We start from the raw sequence: 18,323 nt of genomic DNA on the forward strand, positions 1-18,323 counted from the left end.
TTTTCTTCAGTGTTCACCAAGGAGAGGGGCCATGTTTTTGAGGAAGAGAAGGTGTTACAGGCTAATAGGCTGGAGGAAATAGATGTTCGGAGGGAGGATGTCCTGGCAGTTTTGGATAAACTGAAGGTCGATAAGTCCCCTGGGCCTGATGAAATGTATCCTAGGATTCTTTGGCAGGCAAGGGATGAGATTGCAGAGCCTTTGGCTTTGATCTTTGGGTCCTCGCTGTCCAGGGGATGGTGCCAGAGGACTGGAGAATGGCGAATGTTGTTCCTCTGTTTAAGAAAGGGAATAGAAATGACCCTGGTAATTATAGACCGGTTAGTCTGACTTCGGTGGTTGGTAAATTGATGGAAAAGGTCCTTAGAGATGGGATTTACGACCATTTAGAAAGATGCGGATTAATCCGGGATAGTCAGCACGGATCGTGAAGGGCAAGTCGTGCCTCACAAATTTGATAGAATTTTTTGAGGAGGTAACTAAGTGTGTTACCTTTATCGCGAGGGGGATAGAATATAAAAGCAGGGAGGTCTTGCTGCAACTGTACAAGGCACTGGTGAGGCCGCAACTGGAGTACTGTGTGCAGTTTTGGTCCCCTTATTTGCGAAAGGATATATTGGCCTTGGAGGGAGTGCAGAGAAGGTTCACCAGGTTGATACCGGAGATGAAGGGTGTGGCTTATGAGGAGAGATTAAACAGATTGGGTCTGTACTCGTTGAAGTTTAGAAGGATGAGGGGTGATTTTATAGAGACATATAAGATAATGAAGGGGCTGGATAGGGTAGAGGTGGAGAGATTCTTTCCACTTAGAAAGGAAACCAGAACTAGAGGGCACAGCCTCAAAATAAGGGGGGGCCGGTTCAGAACAGAGTTGAGGGGGAACTTCTTCTCTCAGAGGGTGGTGAATCTCTGGAATTCTCTGCCCATTGAAGTGGTGGAGGCTTCCTCGTTGAATATGTTTAAATCACGGGTAGATAGTTTTCTGATCGATAAGGGAATTAGGGGATATGGGGAGCAGGCGGGTAAGTGGAACTGATTCGCTTCAGATCAGCCATGATCTTGTTGAATGGCGGGGCAGGCTCGAAGGGCCAGATGGCCGACTCCTGCTCCTATTTCTTATGTTCTTATGTGTTGATGAAGGTAGGGCAGTTGATGTCATGTACATGGATTTTAGTAAGGCGTTTGATAAGGTCCCCCATGGTCGGCTTATGATGAAAGTGAGGAGGTGTGGGATAGAGGGAAAGTTGGCCGATTGGATAGGTAACTGGCTGTCTGATCGAAGACAGAGGGTGGTGGTGGATGGAAAATTTTCGGATTGGAGGCACGTTGCTAGCGGAGTGACACAGGGATCAGTGCTTGGTCCTCTGCTCTTTGTGATTTTTATTAATGACTTAGAGGAGGGGGCTGAAGGGTGGATCAGTAAATTTGCTGATGACACCAAGATTGGTGGAGTAGTGGATGAGGTGGAGGGCTGTTGTAGGCTGCAAAGAGACATAGATAGGATGCAAAGCTGGGCTGAAAAATGGCAAATGGAGTTTAACCCTGATAAATGTGAGGTGATTCATTTTGGTAGGACAAATTTAAATGTGGATTACAGGGTCAAAGGTAGGGTTCTGAAGACTGTGGAGGAACAGAGAGATCTTGGGGTCTATATCCACAGATCTCTAAAGGTTGCCACTCAAGTGGATAGAGCTGTGAAGAAGGCCTATAGTGTGTTAGCTTTTATTAACAGGGGGTTGGAGTTTAAGAGCCGTGGGGTTATGCTGCAACTGTACAGGACCTTGGTGAGACCACATTTGGAATATTGTGTGCAGTTCTGGTCACCTCACTATAAGAAGGATGTGGAAGCGCTGGAAAGAGTGCAGAGGAGATTTACCAGGATGCTGCCTGGTTTGGAGGGTAGGTCTTATGAGGAAAGGTTGAGGGAGCTAGGGCTGTTCTCTCTGGAGCGGAGGAGGCTGAGGGGAGACTTAATAGAGGTTTATAAAATGATGAAGGGGATAGATAGAGTGAATGTTCAAAGACTATTTCCTCGGGTGGATGGAGCTATTACAAGGGGACATAACTATAGGGTTCGTGGTGGGAGATACAGGAAGGATATCAGAGGTAGGTTCTTTACGCAGAGAGTGGTTGGGGTGTGGAATGGACTGCCTGCAGTGATAGTGGAGTCAGACACTTTAGAAACATTTAAGCGGTTATTGGATAGGCACATGGAGCACACCAGGATGATAGGGAGTGGGATAGCTTGATCTTGATTTCAGATAAAGCTCGGCACAACATCGTGGGCCGAAGGGCCTGTTCTGTGCTGTACTGTTCGACTGACATCCCATTGCTCAGGGATCAGAGAGAGAAGCAACAGGAGTCAGAGGAAAAGCAGTTTTCCTTATTCATAACTGACGCCAATAGTAATGGGCAGTGTTTTTTATACAAATACCAGTGGTGAAATTATATTGTTGAATATTCAGTTATTATAAACACAATCTCACACAGTCTGCTACTTACTGCAGTTTCTGTATTTTACAGTCCGGATTCCTCAGAGCCACAGACAGCAGTTTCACTCCTGAATCTCCCAGTTTATTGGAACCCAGATTCAGATCTATCAGTGAGCGGTTTGTACTGAGAGCAGAGGCCAGGTCCTCGGCACAAGAATCTGTGAGATCGTTACCTTGGAGACTGGAGATCAGAGAGAGAAAAATAACAGGAATCAGGGTAAATCCACAGTGTTTTTAAGAATAAGATGATTAACAATAATAATGTACAGCGCGGGACATTCAAGAAACACAACTTCAGTTCATACAGGAGGCAAAATTATATTGATGCTGTAAATCTGAAATATGAATAAATATGTTGGAGACTCTCATCAGGTCAGGCAACATCTGTGAAGATAGAAACAGATTTAGTTTCAGTTCAATTCGCGAAACTTAGAAATTGGAAATAGCGGTGAATTAAATTGTTTTAAGTGACAGGGAGCTGGGGATGGGCGGGTGACAAGGAAAGAACAAAATGGAAGTGCCGGACTGATTAAATGACAAAAGGGATGATGGTGAAAGGGAAGAGCACAGGATTCCCATGTCCTTACCCTGAGTCACAGGGAGGGACATGGGATGGTCAGTGGCTCAGGAATGGAGTGTGTGGTGGGGTTGAAGATGATGAGAGAGAAACCTTTCTCACACTGCCAGTGGTTCGGGTCTGGAATTCACAGCCGGGAAGTGTGGTGGAGGTCGGCTGCATCGAAGCAGTCGAAAAGGAATTAGATGATTTTTTGAATATAAAGAATGAGCGGGGATACGAGAAAAACGCTGGAGAATAACTCAAATTCCTAATGCTAATTTGGTGAGCTGGTACAGACACGATGGGCCAAATGGCCTCATTGTGCTCAGTAAGAATTCTGTGAAGATAATGGTTGGAAATGTATCGATATTTCAGCTGGAAGTTGGTGATGTTGCCGTGTGGACAGTGTTAGCAGCCATAGTCCTTAATAAAATGTTAATACTGATAGGCAAAGGGATCTGGGTGTACAGGTCCACAGATCACTGAAAGTGGCAATGCAGGTGGAGAAGGTAGTCAAGAAGGCATTCGGCATGCTTACCTTCATCGGCCGGGGCATTGAGTTTAAAAATTGGCAAGTCATATTGCAGCTTTATCGAACCTTCATTCGGCCGCACTTAGAATATAGTGTTCAATTCTGGTCGCCACACTACCAGAAGGATGTGGAGGCTTTGGAGAGGGTACAGAAAAGATTTACCAGGATGTTGCCTGGTCTGGAGGGCATTAGCTATGAGGAGAGGTTGGAGAAACTTGTTTTGTTCTCACTGGAGCGACGGAGGTTGAGGGGAGACCTGATATAGGTCGACAAGATTATGAGAGGCATGGACCGAGTGGATAGTCGGAAGCTTTTTCACAGGGTAGAAGAGTCAATTACTAGGGGGCACAGGTTTAAGGTGCGAGGGGCAAGGTTTAAAGGAGATGTACGAGGCAGATTCTTTACACAGAGTAGTGGGCGCTGGAACTCGTTGCTGGGGGAGGTAGTAGAAGCAGATATGGTGGTGACATTTAAGGGGCGTCTTGACAAGTACATGAATAGGATGGGAATAGAGGGATATGGTCCCCGGAAGGGTAGGGGGTATTAGTTAAGTCAGGCAGCATGGTGGGTGCAGTCTTGGAGGGCCGAAGGGCCTGTTCCTGTGCTGTAATTTTCTTTGTTCTTTGTGTTTCTCTCCAATGGAGAGAGAGACAATTTGTTACATGTAGCTTCAGGGATAAAATTTAATAAACGTGCGGCAATGGGAGGAGATGGGATTCCATGAACCCACAGCCGGTAAGAGGACCAAACCCTCAGATTTAGCATCATTCTACATCACACTCTAAACACCAAACCAAATGAACTAACCAACTCCACATATAACCAAACAGGCACATTAATATCTGACAGGTTCGGGAAATCCGTGCACTCAGGCAGCTCAGGCAGAATCACAGAATTGTTACAGAGCAGGTGGAGGCCATTCGGCCCATTGTGTCTGCACTGACTCTCCAAATGAGCAACTCACTAAGTGTCATCCCCCCACCTTCCCCCAAAACCCTGTGCATTACAGAGCTTAACCACTGTCTGCAGGGGAAGGCCCCATTCAGGCAATGCTGGCCCCAGATTTAAAGGCAGCCAGCGGCACTTTTAAAGGCTCTGAAGGGAGCAGTGAGGGAGCCCTGGTTAATGAACAAAGGGCTGAAATGGCAGAAGGCAGATTAAACCCAATTCGCTGACGCTACCCTGGAAATTCTCAAGGCTATATCGGTTTGGAGGGAGGTTCTGTTCCCTCAGGAGTGGAGGAGGAGACCTGTCACATCAACCCAAGCAAGTCTGGATAGAAACTGCCGAGGGCCAGAGCAGGCAGCACGTGGCTGCAGTGAGGCAAAGGATCAATAACCTGATATGTTCTGACAAGGTGAGCGTTAAACTTACAGGCTGATATGTGAATAAGGATGAGAGAGGAATGGAGGAAAGAACATCTCCACCCAGACACTGGCAATGTCCAGACAGCAGCATCAATCTTCAGGAACATGTCAGCCTCTCTGTGAAGGGTTCCGGTCAGTCAGAGATGACTGCTGCACTGCTGACACTGAGTGACCATCCTGGTGGTCCCATGATGGGCAGCCTGGCAGCACCATAGGCTTGTGTGTGTCTTTGATGGGTGAGTAACAATGGAAATTTATGTGCTTGTAGAAGAGGGCACTCAGCGTCAGAGAAGGAGCCAAGAGTGACAGTGTCTGGATTGTGTCATCCTTATGCCAATGGAAGATGCAGTGCTGGAGCTGGGAGACCTGGAGGCTGGGTGGGCAATCGCTGATGGTGAGATGGGTTGTGGATCCAGAGAGAGTGAGTGAGTGAATGGATGGGCACAGGAGAGACTCTGCTGCTGAGTCCATAACTTGGTGCTTGTGTGTTCATCATTGGTCACATGGAGCTCTGGGTTAGGAACAGTCAGAAGTTTAATAACACCAGGTTAAAGTCCAACAGGTTTATTTGGTAGCAAATGCCACTAGCTTTCGGAGCGCTGCCCCTTCGTCAGGTGGAGTGGAGAAATGCTCACAAACAGGGCATACAGAGACATAAACTCAATTTACAGAATAATGACTGGAATGCAGTCTTTACAGATAATCAAGTCTTAAAGGTACAAACAGTGTGAGTGGAGGGAGCATTAAGCACAGGTTAAAGAGATGTGTATTGTCTCCAGACAGGACAGCCAGTGAGATTCTGCAAGTCCAGACAAGCTGTGGGCCATTCGGCCCATCAATCCTTCACTAACAACAATCCCGCCCAGGCCCTATAACAGTAACCCTACATATTAACTCTGCAAATCCCCCTGACATGAAGTGTCAATTTACCATCGCCGCTCAAACTAGCGTGCACATCTTTGGCATGTGGGAGGAAACTGGAGTAACTGAAGGAAACCTGCGCAGACACGGAGAGTACATGCAAACTCCACACAATCTGTCACCCAAGGCCGGAATAGACACGGGTCTCTGGCGCTCTGAGTCAGCAGTGCTAACAGCTCTACCACCCTGCCGACCATGATCAGCCGTGGTTCGTCCCAATTGCAGTGAGTATCGGACGAATAATTTCTATATTTTTTCATAAGATAAGCCTGGCATGCCATGAAAGACTCAAGCCAACATTTTCTCAAATGTTTATAAAATACGTTCATAAGGTGACCAAAACTATATAGGTTACTTCAGCTGTGCTGTGACCACAAACCTATCAGATTTGTGACTGGCGACCTTTGCTCCCAGGCGAATTGTCCCTCATTGCCTTTTCTGTTGATTTGTCAAAGCTGTCGGCTCTTATAATATGAAGTCATGAGATTGGATCAGGTTGGGGATTCTGAGAGTCAGCACACCCGAAGGTAGAAATTCAATACAGTTTGCAGTTGCCAATGACTGGACCTCAGAGGGTGAACCATAACATTATTCCCCCACTCCCTCAACATAAGGATCTGTGGGACTGACATCCCATTGCTCAGGGATCAGAGAGAGAAGCAACAGGAGTCAGAGGAAAAGCAGTTTTCCTGATTCATAACTGACGCCAATAGTAATGGGCAGTGTTTTTTATACAAATACCAGTGGTGAAATTATATTGTTGAATATTCAGTTATTATAAACACAATCTCACACAGTCTGCTACTTACCGCAGTTTCTGTATTTTACATTCCGGATTCCTCAGAGCCACAGACAGCAGTTTCACTCCTGAATCTCCCAGTTTATTGTCACCCAGATTCAGATCTATCAGTGAGCGGTTTGTACTGAGAGCAGAGGCCAGGTCCTCGGCACAAGAATCTGTGAGAGCGTTACCATAGAGACTGGAGATCAGAGAGAGAAAAATAACAGGAATCAGGGTAAATCCACAGTGTTTTTAAGAATAAGATCATTAACAATAATAATGTACAGCGCGGGACATTCAATGAGTATTCTAACTGGGTGCAGTTAGACAGAGACACCAGGAGATGGAGACAGTGAGTATTCTAACTGAGTGCAGTTAGACAGAGACACCAGGAGATGGAGACAGTGAGGGGGGTAACTGAGTGCAGTTAGACAGAGACACCAGGAGATGGAGACAGTGAGTATTCTAACTGAGTGCAGTTAGACAGAGACACCAGGAGATGGAGACAGTGAGGGGGGTAACTGAGTGCAGTTAGACAGGTACACCAGGAGATGGAGACAGTGAGGGGGTAACTGAGTGCAGTTAGACAGAGACACCAGGAGATGGAGACAGTGAGTATTCTAACTGAGTGCAGTTAGACAGAGACACCAGGAGATGGAGAGAGTGAGTATTCTAACTGAGTGCAGTTAGACAGAGACACCAGGAGATGGAGACAGTGAGGGGGTAACTGGGTGCAGTTAGACAGAGACACCAGGAGATGGAGACAGTGAGTATTCTAACTGAGTGCAGTTAGACAGGGACACCAGGAGATGGAGACAGTGAGTATTCTAACTGAGTGCAGTTAGACAGAGACACCAGGAGATGGAGACAGTGAGGGGGTAACTGGGTGCAGTTAGACAGAGACACCAGGAGATGGAGACAGTGAGTATTCTAACTGAGTGCAGTTAGACAGAGACACCAGGAGATGGAGACAGTGAGGGGGGTAACTGAGTGCAGTTAGACAGGGACACCAGGAGATGGAGACAGTGAGGGGGGTAACTGAGTGCAGTTAGACAGGGACACCAGGAGATGGAGACAGTGAGGGGGGTAACTGAGTGCAGTTAGACAGGGACACCAGGAGATGGAGACAGTGAGGGGGGAACTGAGTGCAGTTAGACAGGGACACCAGGAGATGGAGACAGTGAGGGGGGTAATTGAGTGCAGTTAGACAGAGACACCAGGAGATGGAGACAGTGAGGGGGGTAACTGAGTGCAGTTAGACAGGGACACCAGGAGATGGAGACAGTGAGGGGGGTAACTGAGTGCAGTTAGACAGGGACACCAGGAGATGGAGACAGTGAGTATTCTAACTGGGGCTCAGGAATGGTGTGTGTGGTGGGGTTGAAGATGATGCGACAGAAACCTTTCTCACACTGCCAGTGGTTCGGGTCTGGAACTCACAGCCGGGAAGTGTGGTGGAGGTCGGCTGCATCGAGGCAGTCAAAAAGGAATTAGATGATTTTTTGAAGATAGGCAATGAGCTACGAGAATGGATACGACAAAAAGGCTGGAGAATGACACGAATTTCGAATGTCAATTTGGTGAGCTGGTGCAGACACGATGGGCCAAATGGCCTCATTGTGCTCCGTAAGAATTCTGTGGAGACAGTGGTTGAAAATGTTATCGATATTTCAACTGGAAGTTGGTGATGTTGCCGTGTGGACAGTGTTAGTAGCCACAGTCCCCAATGAAATCTCTCCAATAGAAAGAGACACAAGTTGGTACATGTCGCTTCAGGGATACAACTTAGTAAACGTTGGGATATGGGAAGAGTTGGGACTCCATTAACCCCACAGCCAGTACGAGGACCAAACCCTCAACAACAGCGTCATTCTACATCACGCTGGAGACACCGAACCAACTGAACTAACCAACTCCACACAGAGCCAGAACGGGCACAGTAAATGTCTGACAGGTTCGGGAAATCCGTCCACTCAGGCAGCACAGGCAGAATCACAGTATTGTTAGAGAGCAGAAGGAGGCCACTCGGCCCATCGTGTCTGCACTGAGTCTTCGAATGAGCAATTCACTAAGTGGCATTCCCCCACCTTCCCCCAAATCCCTGTGCATTCCAGAGCTTAACCACTGGCTGCAGGGGACAGCACAATTCAGGCAATGCTGGCACCAGATTTAAAGGCAGCCAGCAGCACTTTTAAAGGCTCAGAAGGGAGCAGTGAGGGAGCCCTGGTTAATGAACAAAGGGCTGAAATGGCAGAAGGCAGATTAAACCCAATTCGCTGACACTACCCTGGAAATTCTCAAGGCTATTTCGGTTTGGAGGAAGGTTCTGTTCCCTCAGGACTGGAGAAGGAGACCTGTCACATCAACCCAAGCAAGTCTGGATAGACACTGCCGAGGGTCTGAGCAGTGGCTGCAATGAGGCAAAAGATGAATAATCTGATATGTTCTGACAAGGTGAGCGTTAAGCCTACAGGCTGATATGTGAATAAGGATGAAAGAGAAATTGTGGAAAGAACATCTCCACCCAGACACTGGCAATGTCCAGACAGCAGCATCAATCTTCAGGAACATGTCAGCCTCTCTGTGAAGGGTTACATGGAACATAGGACATAGAACAGTACAGCACAGTACAGATCCTTTGGCCCATGATGTTGTGCCGAGCTTTGTCCAAAACCAAGATCAAGCTATCCCACTCCCTATCATTCTAGTGTGCTCCATCTGCCTATCCAATAACCGCTTGAAAGTTCCTAAAGTGTCCGACTTCACTATGACAGCAGGCAGTCCATTCCACACCCCAACCGCTCTCTGAGTAAAGAGTCAGTCAGAGAAGACTGCTGCACTGCCGACACTGAGTGACCATCCTGGTGGTCCCATGATGGGCAGTCTAAATTAGCGTCAGATTTGTGTGTGTCTTTGACGCTGTGTGCCCTCTTCTACAAGAACATAAATTTCAATTGTTACTCACCCATCAGAGAAGGAGCCAAGAGTGACAGTGTCTGGGTTGTGTCATCCTTATCCCAATGGAAGATGCAGTGCTGGAGCTGGGAGACCTGGAGGCTGGGTGGGCAATCGCTGATGGTGAGATGGGTTGTGGATCCAGAGAGAGTGAGTGAGTGAATGGATGGGCACAGGAGAGACTCTGCTGCTGAGTCCATAACTTGGAGCTTGTGTGTCTTCCATTGGTCACATGGAGCTCTGGGTTAGGAACAGTCTGCAGGACATGTTGGAATGTGCATTACCCTCTAACATTCTTCACTCTCTCACAAATCAACAGCTGCGGTGAGCGGGAGACAGGCGTGTAGCTCTGAAAATGGGGAGGGGTCAGAGGATGGATTGTCACATTATACTCTATAACGTCCGCCAGAGCAGATAATGTCTCTCACGATTAGCAAAGGGGTTACAATCTGGCAGCACAGGAGAGCACACACACCCCGAGCAGCTGATGGAGACAGCAATAGCTGAGTTCACTCACACTCTCGAGAGGACAGGTCATTGTCAGCTTCAGGAAGATGAAATGTGACTGGAGTCTTTAACAATGCAGCAGATACTGGAGCTGCAGCGTAGGATACTTTAACATTTGGTGGAGTTTCCAAAGGCTGTGTGTATCCACACACAAAGGATGGAGGAGTCAATCCAGGCCAGCAGTGTTACCATGTCTCAGGTCTGAGCACAAATAGCATCCTCCACAGAGAGATTGGTGACCTTCATGGAGAGTCACATCCAGCCTATCACCCACAGGAAATACACATGAACCTGCATGTTCTCACCACCTCCATGAGCTCTGTGGAACACGGGCTGTGGGAGGGGTGGGAAAATGTGCCTGGAGTAACTGTCAGGCCCTCCCCAGCTGAGCAGGGAGGGTCCAGTTTGCCCTGAATGGATAGAGGAGCGGCTGCCTGCAGTATTCGGGAGCTCCTCTCAGGATGCCCCTGGTGTGGGCAGTGGGTACCCTTCTGCTCCGACTGTGACACAAGCACCTCACGAAGCTATGATGACAGAGACAACTCCAGCATCTGTGCAGAGGACCCGCAGTTGGCCGGATCCTTCCAGGACTCAGGAGATCCGAGGACAAAGGCCACGGTCATCGAAATTCCCAGAGGAGAGGAGAGAGGTTAAGATGCTGCCTGCAGCTCAGCGGAAAGTGCGGGGATGGCGGTGGTTGTCATGGTGGGGTTGCTTCCTTGGGTTTCACAGGATTATACTTTGTTATTACTGGTCACTTTGTTATGTCTGTATTTTGAGTAAATTCAGAGATGGAGCACCACTAAAAAAATGCTTCACCATATTACTGGGTCTTTAACAGTTCACTGGGAATGTGAGATGGGAAATACAGCACTGAATCAGGTCAATACAATTCCAATACCTTTGTTTCATGTCGTGACAGCTCCAGGGAAATTATAAAACATTCACAGAAACAGCAACAGTGCTGGAGATGGTGAAGATTTATTACACTGAATGGCTGTGTGAGTTAAGGTTCTTGGAAAACATGTCTGCATTACTGAATCTCCATCCTCCCTGACACATATCCCATGTCCCTGGCCTGTGGTCCATGGGGTTCCTCATCATGAAGCATCTGGTCAACATTGTATTGCATCACACTTTGTTCAAAGCTTCTCCACTCTAGATCCAGGTTGTATGGAACACAGCACAACACCTGGACATTTGAGACCCTCGCTGAGTATATTAAATCGTTCCACCAGATCTATCTTTAGAATTCCTCTGGCCTGTGCAATGGTCACACTATTTGTCCTGTCGCAGCTGTTTTTTCTCTCTTCCGTGACTGTGTTTGGGTTACACACAGGCACAATTACCCACCTCTACAGTGGGTAGCGCTTGTCTTTATTAATTCTTTCAAGGGATGATGGTATCACTGGCAATGCAAACACTTGCAGCCCATCCCCAATTGCCCTTGAGAAGGAGGTGGTGAGCCATCTTCTTAAATTCTGCAGAGCATCTGGTACAAAACCGCTAGGAAGGGACATCCGGGATTACGATCCCGCATCAGTGATGGAAAAGTAATATATTCCAAGTCAGAATGGTGTGTGGTTTGGAAAGAAATCTGAAGCTGGTTGGTGTCCCATCCTTCTGATATCCTTGGCCATCTCGGTGATGGATAGTGCCTGTTTGGATGATGCTGGCTCAGGAACCTTGGTGAGCTGCTCCATACCACCTTGTATGTGGTAAAATACTGCCACTGTGCGTCAGTGGTAGAGACAGCCAATGTTTAGTTTGGTGAATGGCCAGCTGATCCAGTGGACTCCTTTTCCATGGATGAGCTTCTTCAGTGTTTTTGAAGCTGCAGACAATCCAGCAAGATGAGCGGATTCCATCACACTGCTGACTTGTGCCTCGGAGATGGTGGGAAAAGTTTGGGAGACAGGAGGCGAGTTCCTCATCTCCGAATTCCCAGACTGTGATCTACCCTTGGAGCCATAGTGTTTACAGTTCAGTGTCTGTTCAATGGTCCCAGTGCGCCCCCACCACTCAGGATGTTGATGGTCGAGGATTCAGCGATGGTGCTGCCATTCAATGTAAAGGGAATATGGTTAGATTTCCGTCTGTTGGAGATGGTCCTTGCCTGGCATTTGTGCAGTGAAACATTACTTGCCATTTATCAGGTTAAGCCTGAAAGTTCTTCAGAGCTTAAGACGCTAGCTCTGTCGAAGAGTCATCCAGATTCGAAGGGTTAGCTGTTCTCTCTCCACAGAAGCTGTCAGACATGCTGAGCCTTTCCAGCATTTTCTGTTTTGTTCAGGTCTTGCTGTTTATGGACATGGACTGCTTCAGTCTCTGAGGAATTGTGAACAGTACTGAGCATTGTGCAATCATTAGTGAGCATCCTCACTTCTGACATTATAATGGAAGGCAGGACATTGATAAAGCAATTGAAGGTGGTTGGGATTTGGACATCACCCTCAGGAACTCCTGCAGTGATGTTCATGAGGCACTGGAAGGATGACACTTTTCTGACGTTCAAGAGCAGACTGATGGAGCAGCAATTCATCAGATTGGATTTGCCCTGCTTTGTTCCACATTGTCCGGTAGATCCAGTGTTGTAGCTGTACTGGAACAGCTTGGCCAGGGGAATGGCTAGTTATGGAGCACAATTCTTCAGTACCATTGCTGGGGTACAGCCAGGCTGACAGAGTTTGCAGCACGCAGCGCGTTCAGTCATTTCTTTACCTCACATGCAGTGAATCAAATGGTCATCTGTCATGTTGGGGACCTCAGGAGGAGGCCGAGATTAATCATTCTACTCAGCACTTCTGGCTGAAGATGGCACTGATGCTCTGGGTTCCCTCATCAGTAATGATGGAATTCTTGTGCATGTTTATAGAATCATAGAATTCCCACAGTGTAGAAGGAGGCCCTTTGGCCCATCGAGTCTTCACCAATTCTTTGAAAGAATATCATATACAGGCCCTATCTCTGTAACTCCACATATATGGCCCACTAATCCCCGTAACCTACACACCCGGAGATACCAAGGGACAACTTAGCATAGCCAATCAACCGAACCTGCACATCTTTGGACTGTGGGAGAAAATTGGAGCACCCAGAGGAAACCCACACAGACACTGGGAGAACGTGCAAACTCTACACATAAAGTCACCCAAGGCCGGAATTGAACCCTGGTCCCTGGCGCTGTGAGGCAGCAGTGCTGACCACTGTGCCACCTTGTCGCCTAATGTAACCGGCATGTCCAACATTTTGTGGCATGTCTAACACTAGTTATGACTGGATATGGCAAGACAGCAGATCTCTGATCTGATCCATTGGTTTTGGTGTGATTGAGCTCGGTCTATCATATGCTGCGTCCGCTCTGTGGTCTGGTGGCCGTGTGCTGGAGCTTCACATCTCATCTTTAGATAAACCCAAGTCTCATTTGGTCGTACATGTAAAGAAAATTAGTCGTAGTAACACAGTACTGGTTGCTGGGGAAAGCCACTGTCAGCTTCCGATAAATGAAAAGGTACAGTTCACCTCTCCTGCCTATTTCCTGTCACTCAGATAACTTCATATCCAGGCTGCCTTTGTCTCTTTTATTTCATGGTCTCCAACTTTGCTCCCAAGCTTATTTTGTGTCTTCTAATCGCGGGTAGTGTTTTTAATAACACGAATACTGATAGCAATGGTATATTTAGTATCATTATTTGTGTTCTTAAAAACAATGTCCATTATTGATAGGGACATCATTCAGACTATTCTGCACTGTGATTATTGCCATTGCCAGCTGAGCTGTGCCTTGAACTGCTGGGCTGTGAGCTCTGGAATTCTCTTCATAACCCTCCCCACCTCCATCTCTGCATTCTCTTTTCAGATGCTCCTTAAGCTCCGTTTAACGTAAATTTGAGAGTGGATCTCTCGGGATAAAACTCATCAGAATTCAATGTAGTTTGTAATCTGCCTCACCGATATACAGCAGTTTTCTATGTTTAATCAAACTGAGAAGCCGACAGACATAAACATCTATAATCTGAATGACAAATTAAACTAAATTGAACATGCGACCAGCCATATCTGGGAATTCTATAAACATTTAATTGTTTTGTCCATCTTTTTTATTTTCATGAATGGATTTGAGAATAATTATAAATGATTAGTTAATTCTTTCACTCCTGAATCTCGCAGTTTATTGTAACTCAGGTTCAGACACATCACTGACTGGTTTGTACTGAGAGCAGAGGTGAGAATATCTGAGGCTGTTACTCTCCAAACTGGAGATCAGAGAGAGAAAGATTTCAGGAATCAGAGCGAATCCGTGGTGTTTAACACGAATACTGACAGGAATGATGTGGAATGGTTATTAATGACACTATTACTGACACTGATAATAATTTACAGTGTCAGACCATCCACTGATTATTAACACAATCTCACACAGTCTGATACTTACTCCAGTTTCCGTATTTTACATTCTGGATTCCTCAGAGCCGCAGACAGTAGTTTCACTCCTGAATCTCCCACGTTATTGAGATGCAGACTAAATGGAGAAAGTGAGAAACACATTAAATTCAGATTAATGTTCAGCAGAAAAAATAGCTGGATCTATTTTTGTGTCAGAAACTTAGCACGAGTGGTGACCTGATTCAAGTTACGATATTATATCTCATCCAAGTTGATCTTTCTCTGCACCCCAGCTGTGACTGTAACACTGCATTCTGGACTCTTTCCTTTCCTTCCCTATGTACGGTATGCTTTGGCACTAATAAATGTGACAATATTAAATTAGATAATATCAAACCCTTTCTGTTGAATGGAAAAGGCAATAGTCAGCATTGAAAAATGATGAACAATTAACTCTTTTACACCTCTCAAAATGTATATTTTGTTTAATTGTCCATGGGATATGGGTGTTGCTGGCTAGACCAGCATTTATTTCCCACTGCTAATGGCCCCTAGAGGAGGTGATGCCCACATCCTGTGAACAAGCAAGTAACGTTTAAACATGTCCCACATTCTGGTCTCATTTCCTGATCATCAGAATTACCCTCCTGAATCTCACTGACCCTGCCAAGATTCCAAAAATTCAAATCATTTCTGCTGTTACATAAATCCAGGATTTTCTGAGAATTGTACATTTCACAGAGGGTTAAATGATAAAGCTGAGAGAGTGGATCGCTCGGGATTCCCCGTGCTTCTTAACTATTGACATTGTATCATCTGTATAATATCTCAGGGCGAGTTAAAGTGTGAAACTGTGCTAACTGTTGCTTTAAGGTCCATCCCCTAAATTTTATACAACAAGGAAAGAATATTCTCCCACTAGAAAGTTGAAATGTTTCTGTTTGATGAGTTTATAGGGGAGGGGTGTCTCCCGCTACATTCCACAGTAAACAGGCTCTACATTTTCTGCAGGTCTGGCTCGTGTTCTATCTCCGGGAATTACCATGAGTTCTTACTTCCAGTCGATCCTCACATTGAATCATAGAATCATAGAAACCCTACAGTGCAGAAGGAGGCCATTCGGCCCATCGAGTCTGCACCGACCACAATCCCACCCAGACCCTACCCCCACATATTTACCTGCTAATCCCTCTAATCTACGCATCTCAGGACTCTAAGGGGCAATTTTTAAACTGGCCAATCAACCTAACCCGCACATCTTTGGACCGTGGGAGGAAACCGGAGCACCCGGAGGAAACCCACGCAGACACGAGGAGAATGTGCAAACTCCGCACAGACAGTGACCCGAGCCAGGAATCGAACCCGGGACCCTGGAGCTGTGAAGCAGCAGTGCTAACCACTGTGCCGCCCAGGGAAAGGGTTATCCGCAAACCCGGTTTCATATCACTGACAGTTTGACTGGAGATTTTCCAGCAGCAGGTTTCCTCATTCAGGAAATTCTGGTTTCCTCGGCTCAGATGTAAGCTCTGCAGTCCTGCCACATTTAGCTGTGAATGGTAGTGGATGATGAAACAACAGAAGGAGGAGGCTCCACAAATATCCCATCCTCATGACGGAGACGACTAATACATCAGTGCAAAAGATATGGCTCAAATATTAGTAACTAACTTCAGTGGCTAAACCGTTCAGAGGTCCCCAGCATCACAGATATTTATCAGAGAATTTGATTCACTCCACATGATGTCAAGAAATAGCTAAAGATAATGGATACTGCAAAGACCACAGATCTTGACAATATTCCAGTAACTGTACTGAAGACTACTGCTCCAGAAGCTGCTCTGTTCCTCGCCAAGCTGTTCCAGTAGAGCTACAACACTGATGTTTACCTAAAATAGTGGGAAATTGCCCAGATATGACCGTAAACAAAAAGGAGGAGAGAACAAATCCAATCTGTCCATTTACCACCCCATCAGTCTCCTCTCAATCACCAACAGAGGAAGGCGTCATCGAGACTATCAAGCAGCATTTAATTAGCAATGACCTGCTCGCTGACTCTGAGCTTGTGCTTACTCAGGGTCACTCAGTCCCCTACCTCATTACAGCCTTGATGTAAACACGGACAGCAGAGCTGAACTCAGGATGTGAGATGAGAGTGTCTGCCCTTGACATCATGGCAGAATATGACCACATGTAGCAAAAAGGAGCCAGAGAAAAACTGAAGTCAATGGAAATGAGAGAAAAAAACCTATCTGCCGGTTGGAGCAACACCAGCACAAAGGAAGTTAGTTATGGTTGTTGGACCATCTGCATGATGCAGTGCAACAACTCACCATGGCTCGTTACACAGCACTGCCCAGTCTGTGATTTCTATCCCTAAGGACAAGGGCAGCAGATGAATGGAAACATCACCACCTGGAAGTTCCCTTCCAAGATACACACCATCCTGACTTGGAAATATATCACCGTTCCTTCACAGTGACCGGGTCAAAATCCTGGAACTCTCTTTCTCACAGCACTGTGGGTGCACCTACACCACAGGAGTCCCGAAATGCAATTCCAGTGATATAATTGTGAGCATAGTTGCTTTCCAAGCAGTTGATAGGGGTTTAATTCCCAGATATCTCTGTTTGTTGGAGTGTGTGAAGAGAGGGTCATCTCATCTCCAGGAAATGACAGCAGGAAGTTCTCAGGAAAGTGCCCTCGTCCCAACCATCTTCAGCTACTTCATCAATTAAATTTCATCCATCATAAAGTCAGAAGTGGAGATGTTTGCTGATGTCTGCACAACGTTCAGCACCATTCTCGACTCCGCAAGACAGTGATGCAGGACCTGTCCATATTTAGCAAGGCTTGAACAATAGTCAAGGAAGGCTGACAAGTGCCAGGCGATGACCATCTCCACCAAGAATGAATACAATCAACTCTCCCTTCACATTCAATGGGATTATCATCACCTGAATCCTGACTATCAGCACCTTCGATGCTACCATTGGCCAGAAACAGACTTGACATATCATTACTGTGGATTTTAGAGAAGATTAAAGGCCAGGAACTCTGCACAAAGTAACTCACCTCCTGACTTCCAAATACATTTCCACCATCGACAAGACACATGTCAGGAATTTAATTAAATACCATCCACTTGTCTGCATGAGTGCAGCTCAAGATTCAGGAAGCTCGCCACCATCCAGGATAACTCTGCTTGTTGACTGGTACTCCACGTTCAACATTCATTCCATCCACCACAGAGGTACAGAGCGAGCAGTGTGTACCATCTACAAGATGCAGTGCAACAACTCCCAATGGCTCGTTACACAGCACCTTCCAAACTTGTGATTTCTATCCCTAAGGACAAGGGCAGCAGATGAGTGGAAACATCACCACCTGGAAGTTTCTTTCCAAGATACACACCATCCTGACTTGGAAATATAGCACCGTTCCTTCACAGTAACTGGGTCAAAATCCTGGAACTCTCTTTCTCACAGCTCTGTGGGAGCACCTACACCACAGGAGTCACTAAATGCAATGACAGTGATATAATAATGAGCACAGTTGCTTTCCAAGCAGTTGATACGGGTTTAATTCCCAGCTATCTCAGTTTGTTGGAGTGGATGAAGAGAGGGCCAGGAGGCAGTAACCACAACCGAAAAGACTGGGTCAATCCAATTTAGTCAAGTCTGCGGCTCCAGCCTGGAGCAGTAGTGTTAAACTTAGCTGAGGGTCCGAGGGTCAGTTGATCATTCAGCTACTCTGAGCCGGCCCATGCTGAGTTCAAAAGGGAAATGGTGAATCTAATAGCGACACAGAGGAAACTAAATTCATT

At 46.5% G+C, this 18,323-nt stretch overlaps 2 protein-coding genes across 2 annotated transcripts in view; both read right to left on the reverse strand.

Annotated features, from left to right (window-relative positions):
• Positions 1–18,323, reverse strand: part of LOC144485243 (NACHT, LRR and PYD domains-containing protein 3-like) — a 259,102-nt gene that overhangs the window by 186,150 nt on the left and 54,629 nt on the right. The window lies entirely within an intron of this gene.
• Positions 1–18,323, reverse strand: part of LOC144485241 (uncharacterized) — a 71,315-nt gene that overhangs the window by 23,743 nt on the left and 29,249 nt on the right. Inside the window, exons 8-10 of the mRNA XM_078203457.1 lie at positions 14,603–14,636; positions 6,681–6,766; positions 2,503–2,673 (exon numbers count right to left, since the gene is read on the reverse strand). Of these exons, the coding sequence (XP_078059583.1) occupies positions 2,503–2,673; positions 6,681–6,766; positions 14,603–14,636 (291 nt within the window). The remainder of the gene's footprint in view (positions 1–2,502; positions 2,674–6,680; positions 6,767–14,602; positions 14,637–18,323) is intronic.

Source organism: Mustelus asterias, unplaced genomic scaffold (assembly GCF_964213995.1).
Source record: "Mustelus asterias unplaced genomic scaffold, sMusAst1.hap1.1 HAP1_SCAFFOLD_176, whole genome shotgun sequence".
Taxonomy (NCBI): domain Eukaryota; kingdom Metazoa; phylum Chordata; class Chondrichthyes; order Carcharhiniformes; family Triakidae; genus Mustelus; species Mustelus asterias.